This window comes from Oncorhynchus nerka, linkage group LG19 (assembly GCF_034236695.1).
Source record: "Oncorhynchus nerka isolate Pitt River linkage group LG19, Oner_Uvic_2.0, whole genome shotgun sequence".
NCBI classification, from domain to species: Eukaryota; Metazoa; Chordata; class Actinopteri; order Salmoniformes; family Salmonidae; genus Oncorhynchus; species Oncorhynchus nerka.
This window is the reverse complement of record NC_088414.1, coordinates 41938804-41956036: the sequence shown is the minus strand read 5'-3', so window position 1 is coordinate 41956036 and position 17233 is coordinate 41938804. Positions and strand designations below refer to the sequence as shown.

The window sequence follows — 17233 nt, the reverse complement described above, 5'->3', positions numbered from 1 at the left end:
TTTGAACTGAAACGCATGTAAGAGCCGCATACAAGCGTGCCGTCGTTTTTCAAAACGCAGGTGACGCGCTACTCCTTCAGATCCTCTGAAATCAACTTCCGACAACGTGCAGGACACGACTGTCTCCATTGGCAACGAGGAGAGCAAACTTTTGAGTTGATGGCAACTTTGAGAAGAACATCATGGGAGATGCGGACTTCAGCAAATACGATTTAGCACGTTTACAGGACGAGTTGGCGCAGGAGAGAGAGATGAAGTAAGTGCAACGTGTATTGTAAGGGAATGTATTTATAGTGAGCGATACCTGAAGAAAATAGGACCTCTGAAATAGAAATGGGTGGCCAACCATTCAGTAAAGTATATTTTTACCCGACCCTCCCTGAACGCTCACTCCCCTATACCCAAAATAATAATTTCAACAAAGTCGCTAGCAGAGAACCCGTCTAGACTACGGTCAAGTGAACCTACAATCACCAAAAGCAGTCAAGCCATCGGCTCTTTAGTTTCCGCCTGAATATTTATGCGCGAATACACTACACGGTAATGCGTGTTTTTCTGGAAACGGAGTCCTATACACAGACGTTTTAAATGTATTTTGTTTAAATCGGAAAGTCAGTTAAGAACAAATTCATATTTACAATGACGGCCTACCCCAGCCAAACCCTAACCCGGTTGTGATACATCAATAATCTATTGTCTTTAACATTGCAAAGCATAAGTGTTGTGTATTCGCGCTGACAAATTCAGGACGGAAACTGAGGAGCAGATGTCGGATGTCTTGACCGTGTTTTATGTTTTGCGTGGGTCGGGTCACTTGACTGCAGCGGACAAACTCTAAGGGTGAAAAGATAGTCATGCAGTGTTTTTATTATAATGACTATCATCTTATTGAATACAATTTCATTTTTATAAACGCATTTTATGCAATTCTACTCATTTTACACGATTGGAGACGAGCATAATCTTTTTTTAACACCACAACACATGACAAGGAATGAGCGCACGCTGCAGCACCTGAGATATTTTGATTTTTATACAGATTATTGTAAAAAAAAGAGAAGTCTTAAGTTTGAAACAGTGATATAGTTGTTTTATCAAATTGAGCGCAACAGAACCAGTTACAACTGAAGTATCTGGTCATCGATAAACCAGAGGAAAATACAATCGTTTTTTTTTTTATCATTTGGAAAACTATCACTTTCTAGTTTATTCTATTACAATCCATAGTATTGATTTTTCCAAAATAGATTTGTTTTCTGTGATGAAGGCATGTGAATATATGAGAATCTACTAGGCTAAACTAACACAATAGGCATGTATCTCACCGCATGCTCCTCAAAGCAAAGATGTGTTGTTGATGTGTTGTTGAAGTGTTGTTGTTGATGTGTTGTTCATGTGTTGTTGTTGATGTGTTGTTGAAGTGTTGTTGATGTGTTGTTGTTGATGTGTTGTTGTTGATGTGTTGTTGAAGTGTTGTTGTTGATGTGTTGTTCATGTGTTGTTGTTGATGTGTTGTTGAAGTGTTGTTGATGTGTTGTTGTTGATGTGTTGTTGTTGATGTGTTGTTGAAGTGTTGGTGAAGTGTTGTTGAAGTGTTGTTGAAGTGTTGTTGTTGATGTGTTGTTCATGTGTTGTTGATGTGTTGTTGAAGTGTTGTTGATGTGTTGTTGTTGATGTGTTGTTGTTGATGTGTTGTTGTCGTGTTGTTGTTGATGTGTTGTTGAAGTGTTGTTGATGTGCTGTTGATGTGTTGTTGAAGTGTTGTTGATGTGTTGTTGATGTGTTGTTGATGTGTTGTTGTTGATGTGTTGTTGATGTGTTGTTGAAGTGTTGTTGTTGATGTGTTGTTGAAGTGTTGTTGATGTGTTGTTGTTGATGTGTTGTTGATGTGCTGTTGATGTGTTGTTGTTGAAGTGTTGTTGATGTGTTGTTGTTGATGTGTTGTTGATGTGTTGTTGATGTGTTGTTGTTGTGTTGTTGTTGATGTGTTGTTGAAGTGTTGTTGAAGTGTTGTTGATGTGTTGTTGAAGTGTTGTTGATGTGTTGTTGATGTGTTGTTGAAGTGTTCTTGATGTGTTGTTGTTGATGTGTTGTTGTTGATGTGTTGTTGAAATGTTGTTGATGTGTTGTTGAAGTGCTGTTGATGTGTTGTTGTTGATGTGTTGTTGAAGTGTTGTTGATGTGTTGTTGAAGTGCTGTTGATGTGTTGTTGTTGATGTGTTGTTGAAGTGCTGTTGATGTGTTGTTGATGTGTTGTTGTTGATGTGTTGTTGAAGTGTTCTTGATGTGTTGTTGTTGATGTGTTGTTGATGTGTTGTTGTTGATGTGTTGTTGAAGTGTTGTTGATGTGTTGTTGAAGTGCTGTTGATGTGTTGTTGTTGATGTGTTGTTGTTGATGTGTTGTTGAAGTGTTGTTGATGTGCTGTTGATGTGTTGTTGAAGTGTTGTTGATGTGCTGTTGATGTGTTGTTGAAGTGTTGTTGATGTGCTGTTGATGTGTTGTTGAAGTGTTGTTGAAGTGTTGTTGATGTGTTGTTGAAGTGTTGTTGATGTGTTGTTGATATGCTGTTGTTGATGTGTTGATGTGTTGTTGATGTGCTGTTGATGTGTTGTTGTTGAAGTGTTGTTGATGTGTTGTTGTTGATGTGTTGTTGATGTGTTGTTGATGTATTGTTGTTGTGTTGTTGTTGATGTGTTGTTGAAGTGTTGTTGAAGTGTTGTTGATGTGTTGTTGAAGTGCTGTTGATGTGTTGTTGTTGATGTGTTGTTGAAGTGTTGTTGATGTGTTGTTGATGTGTTGTTGAAGTGTTCTTGATGTGTTGTTGTTGATGTGTTGTTGATGTGTTGTTGTTGATGTGTTGTTGAAGTGTTGTTGATGTGTTGTTGAATGCTCCTCAAAGCAAAGATGTGTTGTTGATGTGTTGTTGAAGTGTTGTTGAAGTGTTGTTGTTGAAGTGCTGTTGATGTGTTGTTGTTGATGTGTTGTTGAAGTGTTGTTGATGTGTTGTTGAAGTGCTGTTGATGTGTTGTTGTTGATGTGTTGTTGTTGATGTGTTGTTGATGTGTTGTTGAAGTGTTCTTGATGTGTTGTTGATGTGTTGTTGATGTGTTGTTGTTGATGTGTTGTTGATGTGTTGTTGAAGTGTTCTTGATGTGTTGTTGTTGATGTGTTGTTGTTGATGTGTTGTTGTTGATGTGTTGTTGATGTGTTGTTGATGTGTTGTTGAAGTGCTGTTGATGTGTTGTTGATGTGTTGTTGTTGATGTGTTGTTGATGTGTTGTTGAAGTGTTCTTGATGTGTTGTTGTTGATGTGTTGTTGATGTGTTGTTGTTGATGTGTTGTTGAAGTGTTGTTGATGTGTTGTTGAAGTGCTGTTGATGTGTTGTTGTTGATGTGTTGTTGTTGATGTGTTGTTGAAGTGTTGTTGATGTGTTGTTGAAGTGTTGTTGATGTGTTGTTGTTGAAGTGTTGTTGATGTGTTGTTGAAGTGCTGTTGATGTGTTGTTGTTGATGTGTTGTTGTTGAAGTGTTGTTGAAGTGTTGTTGATGTGTTGTTGAAGTGTTGTTGATGTGTTGTTGAAGTGTTGTTGATGTGTTGTTGAAGTGCTGTTGATGTGTTGTTGATGTGTTGTTGAAGTGCTGTTGATGTGTTGTTGTTGATGTGTTGTTGTTGAAGTGTTGTTGAAGTGTTGTTGATGTGTTGTTGATGTGTTGATGTGTTGTTGATGTGTTGTTGAAATGCTGTTGAAGTGTTGTTGTTGATGTGCTGAGCGCTCCTCCAAGCATGTAGCATGAGCACTCCTCCAAGCATGTAGCATGAGCGCTCCTCCAAGCATGTAGCATGAGCACTCCTCCAAGCATGTAGCATGAGCGCTCCTCCAAGCATGTAGCATGAGCGCTCCTCCAAGCATGTAGCATGAGCGCTCCTCCAAGCATGTAGCATGTTTCAAATGCCTCACAATTTATTTCTTAAATGGCCTTGAAATAATAACAATATAGCTTAGATAATTATGCTTCCTGGCTTTCTCCTGACTGATTTAGAGTTAGTATGTTGTTTAATAGCCTGTTGACATGTTGAAGGTCAATTTGATAGTGACAGAATCACACATGACTTGCCAAGCAAAGTCAAGCGCAGCCTCTGAATATCATAGAGACAAACCAAAGATATCCCCATATGCATCGGAGACGTGTCTTTCCCCGGCGTTTTACTGCATGTTTCTAGCGCAAAAGAATTGAGGACTAAAGCGTCATTATGGATCACTTGATATAAGCAGGTCCAAACATTTGTTTTCAACATCTTAAGCTAACATTTTCTTTAGCAAAAGCCACAATACCCTCACAATACCCCCTCAATATACCCTCACAATACCCCCTCAATATACCCTCACAATACCCCCTCAATATACCCTCACAATGCCCCCTCAATATACCCTCACAATACCCCCTCAATATACCCTCACACTACCCCCTCAATATACCCTCACAATACCCCCTCAATATACCCTCACAATACCCCTCAATATACCCTCACAATACCCCTCAATATACCCTCACAATGCCCCTAAATATACCCTCACAATGCCCCCTCAATATACCCTCACAATACCCCCTCAATATACCCTCACAATGCCCCTCAATATACCCTCACAATGCCCCCTCAATATACCCTCACAATACCCCCTCACATACCCTCACATACCCTCTCAATATACCCTCACATACCCTCTCAATATACCCTCACAATACCCCTCAATATACCCTCACAATATACCCTCACAATACCCCTCAATATACCCTCAATATACCCTCACAATACCCCTCAATATACCCTCACAATACCCCCTCAATATACCCTCACAATACCCCCTCAATATACCCTCACAATAACCCCTCAATATACCCTCACATACCCCCTTAATTCGAGCCCTGGTTTTATCCTAACACAACGAGCCCTTCACTGACACTGAGCTTTTTAAGGGGTGCATGGTGATTGTGTCAGCCAATCCCTTCAATCTATGGATAGTAAACTATAATTTAGTCTGTCAAACAGGTAGACCTGCCTCTTGTTTCTTGAAAAGGAAGAAATAGGCTCCAACACAACGCTCTCTTGTTGTTAGTAGCCTAAAGTCAAATTAAAAGGAACACAGTTTAAATTAATTAGACCTTCTCGAATTAGCCTACATTCAGCACCCAGGCACTATCCATTTTCGTGGCTGCCACTTCATAGTAATATAAATTATGTAAATCACTTAAATATGGCTTATTGTGAGGTCAATAACTCTGATAACTAGCTCCATTATGGGCAACGAAACATTGTTTTTATTCAAATCAATTATAGCAATAACAAGCTTACCTCCAGTCCTCCTCATCTCTGTGCTCTTCCTCTACAGCTGACCAGGACGTCAGTAGGCCTGGTACACGTGTACCGATATTATTATTTTTTGGGGACAAATACATTTTATTTTCGTGAGGAAGCCTTTGACTCGCCTGCTGAAGTACCACCGTACACAGCACAGACATTGGTCAGGCAGCACAAATGAGCACGAGCCGGGCCGGGGATCGTGATTGGGAACGTCTATCCAATGCAGTGTAGCCTAGTTTTATATACACCATCCCAGCAGCTCCAAAAATTGGAAAGAAAGTACATTTTCTTACAAATATAACTTTGCCCTGTCGATCAATCAATCAAATGTATTTATAAAGCCCTTCTTACATCAGCTGATATCTCAAAGTGCTGTACAGAAACTCAACCTAAAACCCCAAAACAGCAAGCAATGCAGATGTAGAAGCACGGTGTCTAGGAAAAACTCCCAAGAAAGGCCAGAACCTAGGAAGAAACCTAGAGAGGAACCAGGCTCTCCGAGCATGCTATTGGTATATCCTAGGCTTGCAGCCTATAGTATATAGGTTAAGGGTCATTCTATAGCGACGACACAAGGCCGTACTTGATATTGCCGCCCAGCAGAGAATCAGGGATGAGGGGCAGCATCGGGCACAAATCAAGATACAATAAAACAACTAATTCTCAATGACTGAGCAATATGACATTTTATCGATTGTAAATTACATGACCCTCTCCTGGAATAAAACATCAAGAAATACTAAACCCTCCCCATGACTGAAATTGAAAAAGCATGACCCTCCCCCATTTTCCTCAGGGACACACTTGTGTAAATTTGGTAGTTATACTATCACCAATCCACATTAAATGCCCGTCTGTCTGTCTGTCTGTCTGTCTGTCTGTCTGTCTGTCTGTCTGTCTGTCTGTCTGTCTGTCTGTCTGTCTGTGTGTCTCTCTCTCTCTCTCATCTCTCACTCCTGCCTGTAGAGAGATGCTGCAGGAGTCTGTGTGTGATCTGGGGAGCACCATGACAGAGTTGGAGGAGAGACTAAACAGTGTGAACCTTGAGGGTGAGTCTGTATGGTGTGTGCGTTACTGTGGACAGAGAGAGTGAGTCTGTATGGTGTGTGTGGACAGGGAGAGTGAGTCTGTATGGTGTGTGTGGACAGGGAGAGTGAGTCTGTATGGTGTGTATGGACAGGGAGAGTGAGTCTGTATGGTGTGTGTGTTACTGTGGACAGGGAGGGTGGGTGAGTCTGTATGGTGTGTAGACAGGGAGAGTGAGTCTGTATGGTGTGTGTGTTACTGTGGACAGGGAGGGTTAGTCTGTATGGTGTGTGTGTTACTGTGGACAGGGAGGGTTAGTCTGTATGGTGTGTGTGGACAGGGAGGGAGGGTGAGTCTGTATGGTGTGTAGACAGGGAGAGTGAGTCTGTATGGTGTGTGTGTTACTGTGGACAGGGAGGGTTAGTCTGTATGGTGTGTGTGGACAGGGAGGGTGAGTCTGTATGGTGTGTGTGGACAGGGAGAGTGAGTCTGTATGGTGTGTATGGACAGGGAGAGTGAGTCTGTATGGTGTGTGTGTGTGGACAGGGAGGGTGAGTCTGTATGGTGTGTGTGTGTGGACAGGGAGGGTGAGTCTGTATGGTGTGTGTGTGTGGACAGGGAGGGTTAGTCTGTATGGTGTGTGTGGACAGGGAGAGTGAGTCTGTATGGTGTGTGGACAGGGAGGGCGAGTCTGTATGGTGTGTATGGACAGGGAGGGTTAGTCTGTATGGTGTGTGTGGACAGGGAGGGTGGGTGAGTCTGTATGGTGTGTATGGACAGGGAGGGTTAGTCTGTATGGTGTGTATGGACAGGGAGGGTTAGTCTGTATGGTGTGTGTGGACAGGGAGGGTGGGTGAGTCTGTATGGTGTGTAGACAGGGAGAGTGAGTCTGTATGGTGTGTAGACAGGGAGAGTGAGTCTGTATGGTGTGTGTGTGTGGACAGGGAGGGTGAGTCTGTATGGTGTGTGTGTGTGGACAGGGAGGGTGAGTCTGTATGGTGTGTGTGTGTGGACAGGGAGGGTGAGTCTGTATGGTGTGTGTGTGTGGACAGGGAGGGTGAGTCTGTATGGTGTGTGTGTGTGGACAGGGAGGGTTAGTCTGTATGGTGTGTGTGGACAGGGAGAGTGAGTCTGTATGGTGTGTGGACAGGGAGGGCGAGTCTGTATGGTGTGTATGGACAGGGAGGGTTAGTCTGTATGGTGTGTGTGGACAGGGAGGGTGGGTGAGTCTGTATGGTGTGTATGGACAGGGAGGGTTAGTCTGTATGGTGTGTGTGGACAGGGAGGGAGGGTTAGTCTGTATGGTGTGTGTGGACAGGGAGAGTGAGTCTGTATGGTGTGTGGACAGGGAGGGCGAGTCTGTATGGTGTGTATGGACAGGGAGGGTTAGTCTGTATGGTGTGTGTGGACAGGGAGGGTGGGTGAGTCTGTATGGTGTGTATGGACAGGGAGGGTTAGTCTGTATGGTGTGTGTGGACAGGGAGGGTGGGTGAGTCTGTATGGTGTGTAGACAGGGAGAGTGAGTCTGTATGGTGTGTAGACAGGGAGAGTGAGTCTGTATGGTGTGTAGACAGGGAGAGTGAGTCTGTATGGTGTGTGGACAGGGAGGGTGAGTATGTATGGTGTGTGTGGACAGGGAGGGTGAGTATGTATGGTGTGTGTGGACAGGGAGGGTGAGTCGGTATGGTGTGTGTGGACAGGGAGAGTGAGTCTGTATGGTGTGTGTGGACAGGGAGGGATCCCCAATTAGGATCCCCAATTAGCTGCTGCCAAGGCAACGGCTACTCTTCCTTGGGTCCAAACAGGAATCAAAACTAATAATGTCTCTTGTGTTGTACCCTCTGTTCTGGACCTGGGGACTGTGAAGAGACCTCTGGCTGCCTGTCTCTTGTGTTGTACCCTCTGTTCTGGACCTGGGGACTGTGAAGAGACCTCTGGCTGCCTGTCTCTTGTGTTGTACCCTCTGTTCTGGACCTGGGGACTGTGAAGAGACCTCTGGCTGCCTGTCTCTTGTGTTGTACCCTCTGTTCTGGACCTGGGGACTGTGAAGAGACCTCTGCTGCCTGTCTCTTGTGTTGTACCCTCTGTTCTGGACCTTGGGACTGTGAAGAGACCTCTGGCTGCATGTCTCTTGTGTTGTACCCTCTGTTCTGGACATTGGGACTGTGAAGAGACCTCTGGCTGCCTGTCTCTTGTGTTGTACCCTCTGTTCTGGACCTGGGGACTGTGAAGAGACCTCTGGCTGCCTGTCTCTTGTGTTGTACCCTCTGTTCTGGACCTGGGGACTGTGAAGAGACCTCTGGCTGCCTGTCTCTTGTGTTGTACCCTCTGTTCTGGACCTTGGGACTGTGAAGAGACCTCTGGCTGCATGTCTCTTGTGTTGTACCCTCTGTTCTGGACCTTGGGACTGTGAAGAGACCTCTGGCTGCCTGTCTCTTGTGTTGTACCCTCTGTTCTGGACCTGGGGACTGTGAAGAGACCTCTGGCTGCCTGTCTCTTGTGTTGTACCCTCTGTTCTGGACCTGGGGACTGTGAAGAGACCTCTGGTTGCCTGTCTCTTGTGTTGTACCCTCTGTTCTGGACCTGGGGACTGTGAAGAGACCTCTGGTTGCCTGTCTCTTGTGTTGTACCCTCTGTTCTGGACCTGGGGACTGTGAAGAGACCTCTGGCTGCATGTCTCTTGTGTTGTACCCTCTGTTCTGGACCTGGGTGTGTGTTATGTGTGTTCTTATGATGTCAGGAGTCGAATCCCCGCCCCCAAAAATGTTTTGAGTTTTACTATTGACTGGCCTAGGTGGTTAGTAGTGTTGCTATGGCAGCTGAAGCATGGCTCCATGTGAGAAGGTCACATAGTTCAGTGAACTAATGGAATAAACACACAAGCCTGTTCACTTGATTAAATATGATATAGCAACATATCACAGTATGTTACATTAAACATTGTGTAGTGTAAAGCATGTTGAGTGTGGGGATGTGTATCCTCTTGCCAGGTAACGAGTGGAAGACCCGGTACGACACGCAGGTGGAGCTGAACGGTCGGCTGGAACGTCAGATCACACTTGTTCACGAAAAAATGGAGGACCTGCGGAGAAACCCCATGGGTAATAGGAAGGCCATGTTAAACACACACACACACACACACACACTAAATACACACGCACACAAGGGAAATTATTTTGTGGATTTTTAGGGTGCTTTTGAGGTGACCCCACATGCTTTCTTATGTGTCTTTGCAGATCGATTAGCCTCGATACGATCCTATTATGAGGTCCCAGTGGTGAGTTCTTACATATATTGGACTGTATATTTTATGGTATATTATATACTGTATATTATAGATTATATTATATACTGTATATTATAGATTATATTATATACTGTATATTATATACTGTATATTATAGATATTATATTATATACTGTATATTATAGATATTATATTATATACTGTATATTTTATGGTATATTATATACGGTTTATTATTATATATATTATATACTGTATATTTTATGGTATATTATATACTGTATATTATATTATATACTGTATATTATATACTGTATATTATAGATATTATATTATATACTGTATTTTATGGTATATTATATACGGTATATTATAGATATTATATTATATACTGTATATTATAGATATTATATTATATACTGTATATTATATACTGTATATTATAGATATTATATTATATACTGTATATTTTATGGTATATTATATACTGTATATTTTATGGTATATTATATACGGTGTATTATAGATATTATATACTGTATATTATAGATATTATATTATATACTGTATATTTTATGGTATATTATATACTGTATATTATAGATATTATATACTGTATATTATAGATATTATATACTATATATTATAGATATTATATACTGTATATTTTATGGTATATTATATACTGTATATTATATTATATACTGTATATTATATACTGTATATTATATTATATACTGTATATTATTGATATTATATTATATACTGCATATTATAATATCATTTTATATACTGTATATTTTATGGTATATTATAGATATTATATTATATACTGTATATTATAGATATATTATATACTGTATATTATAGATATTATATTATATACTGCATAATATAGATATTATATTATATACTGCATATTATAGATATACTGTATATTATAGATATTATATACTGCATATTATATATATTATAAACTGCGTATTATAGACATTATATACTGTATATTTTATGGTATATTATATACTGTATATTTTATGGTATATTATATACTGTATATTATATTATATACTGTATATTATATACTGTATATTATATTATATACTGTATATAATTGATATTATATTATATACTGCATATTATAATATCATTTTATATACTGTATATTTTATGGTATATTATAGATATTATATTATATACTGTATATTATAGATATTATATTATATACTGTATATTATAGATATACTGTATATTATATACTGCATATTATATATATTATAAACTGCGTATTATAGATATTATATACTGTATATTATATATATAATATTTTATATGGCATATTATAGATATTATATTATATACTGTATTATAGATATTATATACTGTATATTATAGATATTATATTATATACTGTATATTATAGATATATTATATACAGCATATTATAGATATTATATTATATACTGTATTATAGATATTATATACTGTATATTATAGATATTATAAACTGTATATTATAGATATATTATATACAGCATATTATAGATATTATATTATAAACAGTGCATTCTGAAAGTATTCAGACCCCTTCAGTTTTCCACATTTTGTTTTCCTCATCAATCTACCCACAATCCTCCATAATGACAAAGCAAAAACATGTTTTTAGAAATGTTTGCAAATGTATAAGAAATTACAAACAGAAATACCTAATTTACATAAGTATTCAGACCCTTTGCTATGAGACTCGAAATTTGAGCTCAGGTGCATCCTGTTTCCATTGATCATTCTTCAGATGTTTCTACAACTTGATTGGAGTCCACCTGTGGTAAATTAATTGATTGGTCATCCTGTCTATATAAGGTCCCTCAAACCAAGTCATGAGGTAGAAGGAATTGTCTTTAGAGCACCGAGACAGGATTGTACTGTATATGTTATGGAATATTATATTATATATTGTATATTTTTTAAATTTATATTAGATTAACAGTCAGACAGATCCACATGGGTGATTGGAGAGAGATAAACACAACACCAATAGAACACACAGAGAACCAATCAGTGGTGCCAGACAAGACCAGATCAGACCAGACAAGACCAGATCAGACCAGATCAGACAAGACCAGCTGCCACTTTAGATAACTGTGCTGATGTAGACAGAATAAACCTGACTTTAATCACAGCTCAGTAATCACTGGATTACGCACTAAATCAGAGAACACACTCCTTATTGTTTGTGTCTGTGTGTGTGTGTCTGTGTGTCTGTGTGTGTGTGTCTGAGCACGCCTGGCAGATGGTAATTAGTATATCTGGGGAGGGTGAATGTGATCTGCATGAGTGTCAGGGAAAGAGAAAAGGAGAGAGAGAGAGAAGAGGAAGGAGAGAAAGAGAGAGAGAGAGTGACAGGAGAGAGAGCGACAGAGAGAGGGAGAGAGAGATATACAGGCCTAGGGAGAGAGCGAGACAGAGCGAGAGAGAGAGATATACAGGCCTAGAGACAGAGAGAAACAGAGAGAGAGAGAAGAGGAAGGAGAGAAAGAGAGAGAGAGAGCGACAGGAGAGAGAGCGACAGGAGAGAGGGAGAGAGCGAGATATACAGGCCTAGGGAGAGAGCGAGACAGAGAGAGAGATATACAGGCCTAGAGACAGAGAGAAACAGAGAGAGAGAGAAACAGAGAGAGACAGACAAACAGAGAGAGAGGAGATACAGGCCTAGAGAGACAGCGACAGTGTGACAAGAATGTAAAGACCTACAGAGTTGTAGAGTGGAGAGAGAATAACAACTTTCCTTTCAAATTTAAGGGAGATATAGAGAGGGTTATACATTCCACCTGCTATTCTCTAGTCAGAATAACAGTTGTTTGTTAGTTAGTGCTAACAACAGAAGGTTAAAGATGTCCTCCAGCCATTTAAATAAGATAAAAAATAACGATAAGCCAAGTATAAATACAGTAAAGTACACACACTAAATACATTCAAGTATAAATACAGTAAAGTACACACACTAAATACATTCAAGTATTAATACAGTAAAGTACACACACTAAATACTTTCAAGTATAAATCCAGTAAAGTACACACACTAAATACTTTCAAGTATAAATCCAGTAAAGTACACACACAAAAAAATGGTTGGAGGACATCTTACAGTGGGATCAGACCATAATGTCTGCGCTGTGTTCTCTAGTCTAGTGGCGCGATGCTAACTAGCCTCAGAGACCTCTTTCTGTTCTCTAGTCTAGTGGCGCGATGCTAACTAGCCTCAGAGACCTCTTTCTGTTCTCTAGTCTAGTGGCGCGATGCTAACTAGCCTCAGAGACCTCTTTCTGTTCTCTAGTCTAGTGGCGCGATGCTAACTAGCCTCAGAGACCTCTTTCTGTTCTCTAGTCTAGTGGCGCGATGCTAACTAGCCTCAGAGACCTCTTTCTGTTCTCTAGTCTAGTGGTGCGATGCTAACTAGCCTCACTGACCTCTTTCTGTTCTCTAGTCTAGTGGTGCGATGCTAACTAGCCTCACTGACCTCTTTCTGTTCTCTAGTCTAGTGGTGCGATGCTAACTAGCCTCACTGACCTCTTTCTGTTCTCTAGTCTAGTGGTGCGATGCTAACTAGCCTCACTGACCTTTTTCTGTTCTCTAGTCTAGTGGCGCGATGCTAACTAGCCTCACTGACCTCTTTCTGTTCTCTAGTCTAGTGGCGCGATGCTAACTAGCCTCACTGACCTCTTTCTGTTCTCTAGTCTAGTGGTGAGATGCTAACTAGCCTCACTGATCTCTTTCTGTTCTCTAGTCTAGTGGCACGATGCTAACTAGCCTCACTGATCTCTTTCTGTTCTCTAGTCTAGTGGCACGATGCTAGCTAGCCTCGGAGACCTCTTTCAGTTCTTTAGTCTAGTGGCACAATGCTAACTAGCCTCACTGACCTCTTTCTGTTCTCTAGTCTAGTGGTGCGATGCTAACTAGCCTCACTGACCTCTTTCTGTTCTCTAGTCTAGTGGTGCGATGCTAGCTATCCTCACTGACCTCTTTCTGGTCTCTATTCTAGTGGCGCGATGCTAACTAGCCCCGGAGACCTCTTTCTGTTCTCTAGTCTAGTGGTGCGATGCTAACTAGCCTCGGAGACCTCTTTCTGTTCTCTAGTCTAGTGGTGCGATGCTAGCTATCCTCACTGACCTCTTTCTGTTCTCTAGTCTAGTGGTGCGATGCTAGCTAGCCTCACTGACCTCTTTCTGTTCTCTAGTCGAGTGGCGCGATGCTAACTAGCCTCAGAGACCTCTTTCTGTTCTCTAGTCTAGTGGTGCGATGCTAGCTATCCTCACTGACCTCTTTTTGTTCTCTAGTCTAGTGGTGCGATGCTAGCTATCCTCACTGACCTCTTTCTGTTCTCTAGTCTAGTGGTGCGATGCTAGCTATCCTCACTGACCTCTTTCTGTTCTCTAGTCTAGTGGTGCGATGCTAGCTATCCTCACTGACCTCTTTCTGTTCTCTAGTCTAGTGGCGCGATGCTAACTAGCCTCACTGACCTCTTTCTGTTCTCTAGTCTAGTGGCGCGATGCTAACTAGCCTCACTGACCTCTTTCTGTTCTCTAGTCTAGTGGTGAGATGCTAACTAGCCTCACTGATCTCTTTCTGTTCTCTAGTCTAGTGGCACGATGCTAACTAGCCTCACTGATCTCTTTCTGTTCTCTAGTCTAGTGGCACGATGCTAGCTAGCCTCGGAGACCTCTTTCAGTTCTTTAGTCTAGTGGCACAATGCTAACTAGCCTCACTGACCTCTTTCTGTTCTCTAGTCTAGTGGTGCGATGCTAACTAGCCTCACTGACCTCTTTCTGTTCTCTAGTCTAGTGGTGCGATGCTAGCTATCCTCACTGACCTCTTTCTGTTCTCTAGTCTAGTGGCGCGATGCTAACTAGCCTCACTGACCTCTTTCTGTTCTCTAGTCTAGTGGTGCGATGCTAACTAGCCTCGGAGACCTCTTTCTGTTCTCTAGTCTAGTGGTGCGATGCTAGCTATCCTCACTGACCTCTTTCTGTTCTCTAGTCTAGTGGTGCGATGCTAGCTATCCTCACTGACCTCTTTCTGTTCTCTAGTCTAGTGGTGCGATGCTAGCTAGCCTCACTGACCTCTTTCTGTTCTCTAGTCTAGTGGCGCGATGCTAACTAGCCTCAGAGACCTCTTTCTGTTCTCTAGTCTAGTGGTGAGATGCTAACTAGCCTCACTGATCTCTTTCTGTTCTCTAGTCTAGTGGCACGATGCTAACTAGCCTCACTGATCTCTTTCTGTTCTCTAGTCTAGTGGCACGATGCTAGCTAGCCTCGGAGACCTCTTTCAGTTCTTTAGTCTAGTGGCACAATGCTAACTAGCCTCACTGACCTCTTTCTGTTCTCTAGTCTAGTGGTGCGATGCTAACTAGCCTCACTGACCTCTTTCTGTTCTCTAGTCTAGTGGTGCGATGCTAGCTATCCTCACTGACCTCTTTCTGGTCTCTAGTCTAGTGGCGCGATGCTAACTAGCCTCACTGACCTCTTTCTGTTCTCTAGTCTAGTGGTGCGATGCTAGCTAGCCTCACTGACCTCTTTCTGCGATGCTAACTAGCCTCGGAGACCTCTTTCTGTTCTCTAGTCTAGTGGTGCGATGCTAGCTATCCTCACTGACCTCTTTCTGTTCTCTAGTCTAGTGGTGCGATGCTAACTAGCCTCACTGATCTCTTTCTGTTCTCTAGTCTAGTGGCACGATGCTAGCTAGCCTCGGAGACCTCTTTCAGTTCTTTAGTCTAGTGGCACAATGCTAACTAGCCTCACTGACCTCTTTCTGTTCTCTAGTCTAGTGGTGCGATGCTAACTAGCCTCACTGACCTCTTTCTGTTCTCTAGTCTAGTGGTGCGATGCTAGCTATCCTCACTGACCTCTTTCTGTTCTCTAGTCTAGTGGTGCGATGATAACTAGCCTCGGAGACCTCTTTCTGTTCTCTAGTCTAGTGGCGCGATGCTAACTAGCCTCGGAGACCTCTTTCTGTTCTCTAGTCTAGTGGTGCGATGCTAACTAGCCTCGGAGACCTCTTTCTGTTCTCTAGTCTAGTGGTGCGATGCTAGCTATCCTCACTGACCTCTTTCTGTTCTCTAGTCTAGTGGTGCGATGCTAGCTAGCCTCACTGACCTCTTTCTGTTCTCTAGTCTAGTGGCGCGATGCTAACTAGCCTCACTGACCTCTTTCTGTTCTCTAGTCTAGTGGTGAGATGCTAACTAGCCTCACTGATCTCTTTCTGTTCTCTAGTCTAGTGGCACGATGCTAACTAGCCTCACTGATCTCTTTCTGTTCTCTAGTCTAGTGGCACGATGCTAGCTAGCCTCGGAGACCTCTTTCAGTTCTTTAGTCTAGTGGCACAATGCTAACTAGCCTCACTGACCTCTTTCTGTTCTCTAGTCTAGTGGTGCGATGCTAACTAGCCTCACTGACCTCTTTCTGGTCTCTAGTCTAGTGGCGCGATGCTAACTAGCCTCACTGACCTCTTTCTGTTCTCTAGTCTAGTGGTGCGATGCTAACTAGCCTCGGAGACCTCTTTCTGTTCTCTAGTCTAGAGGCGCGATGCTAACTAGCCTCGGAGACCTCTTTCTGTTCTCTAGTCTAGTGGTGCGATGCTAACTAGCCTCGGAGACCTCTTTCTGTTCTCTAGTCTAGTGGTGCGATGCTAGCTATCCTCACTGACCTCTTTCTGTTCTCTAGTCTAGTGGTGCGATGCTAGCTAGCCTCACTGACCTCTTTCTGTTCTCTAGTCTAGTGGTGCGATGCTAGCTATCCTCACTGACCTCTTTCTGTTCTCTAGTCTAGTGGTGCGATGCTAACTAGCCTCAGAGACCTCTTTCTGTTCTCTAGTCTAGTGGCGCGATGCTAACTAGCCTCAGAGACCTCTTTCTGTTCTCTAGTCTAGTGGCACGATGCTAACTAGCCTCAGGGACCTCTTTCTGTTCTCTAGTCTAGTGGTGCGATGCTAGCTATCCTCACTGACCTCTTTTTGTTCTCTAGTCTAGTGGTGCGATGCTAGCTATCCTCACTGACCTCTTTCTGTTCTCTAGTCTAGTGGTGCGATGCTAGCTATCCTCACTGACCTCTTTCTGTTCTCTAGTCTAGTGGTGCGATGCTAGCTATCCTCACTGACCTCTTTCTGTTCTCTAGTCTAGTGGCGCGATGCTAACTAGCCTCACTGACCTCTTTCTGTTCTCTAGTCTAGTGGTGAGATGCTAACTAGCCTCACTGATCTCTTTCTGTTCTCTAGTCTAGTGGCACGATGCTAACTAGCCTCACTGATCTCTTTCTGTTCTCTAGTCTAGTGGCACGATGCTAGCTAGCCTCGGAGACCTCTTTCAGTTCTTTAGTCTAGTGGCACAATGCTAACTAGCCTCACTGACCTCTTTCTGTTCTCTAGTCTAGTGGTGCGATGCTAACTAGCCTCACTGACCTCTTTCTGTTCTCTAGTCTAGTGGTGCGATGCTAGCTATCCTCACTGACCTCTTTCTGTTCTCTAGTCTAGTGGCGCGATGCTAACTAGCCTCACTGACCTCTTTCTGTTCTCTAGTCTAGTGGTGCGATGCTAACTAGCCTCGGAG

General features: G+C 42.2%; 1 protein-coding gene across 2 annotated transcripts in view; it reads left to right on the top strand.

Moving 5' to 3' along the window:
- Nucleotides 1-84: 84 nt before the first annotated feature.
- Nucleotides 85-17233, top strand: part of ccdc169 (coiled-coil domain containing 169) — a 37618-nt gene continuing 20469 nt past the window's right edge. Inside the window, exons 1-4 of one of the 2 annotated variants that reach the window (XM_065004946.1) lie at nt 85-256; nt 6330-6412; nt 9380-9490; nt 9626-9666. In XM_065004946.1, coding sequence (XP_064861018.1) covers nt 183-256; nt 6330-6412; nt 9380-9490; nt 9626-9666 — 309 coding nt within the window. In that variant the 5' untranslated portion in view covers nt 85-182. Of the gene's footprint in view, nt 257-745; nt 841-6329; nt 6413-9379; nt 9491-9625; nt 9667-17233 lie in introns of those variants that run through there. The other variant, XM_065004947.1, reaches the window with a different exon arrangement.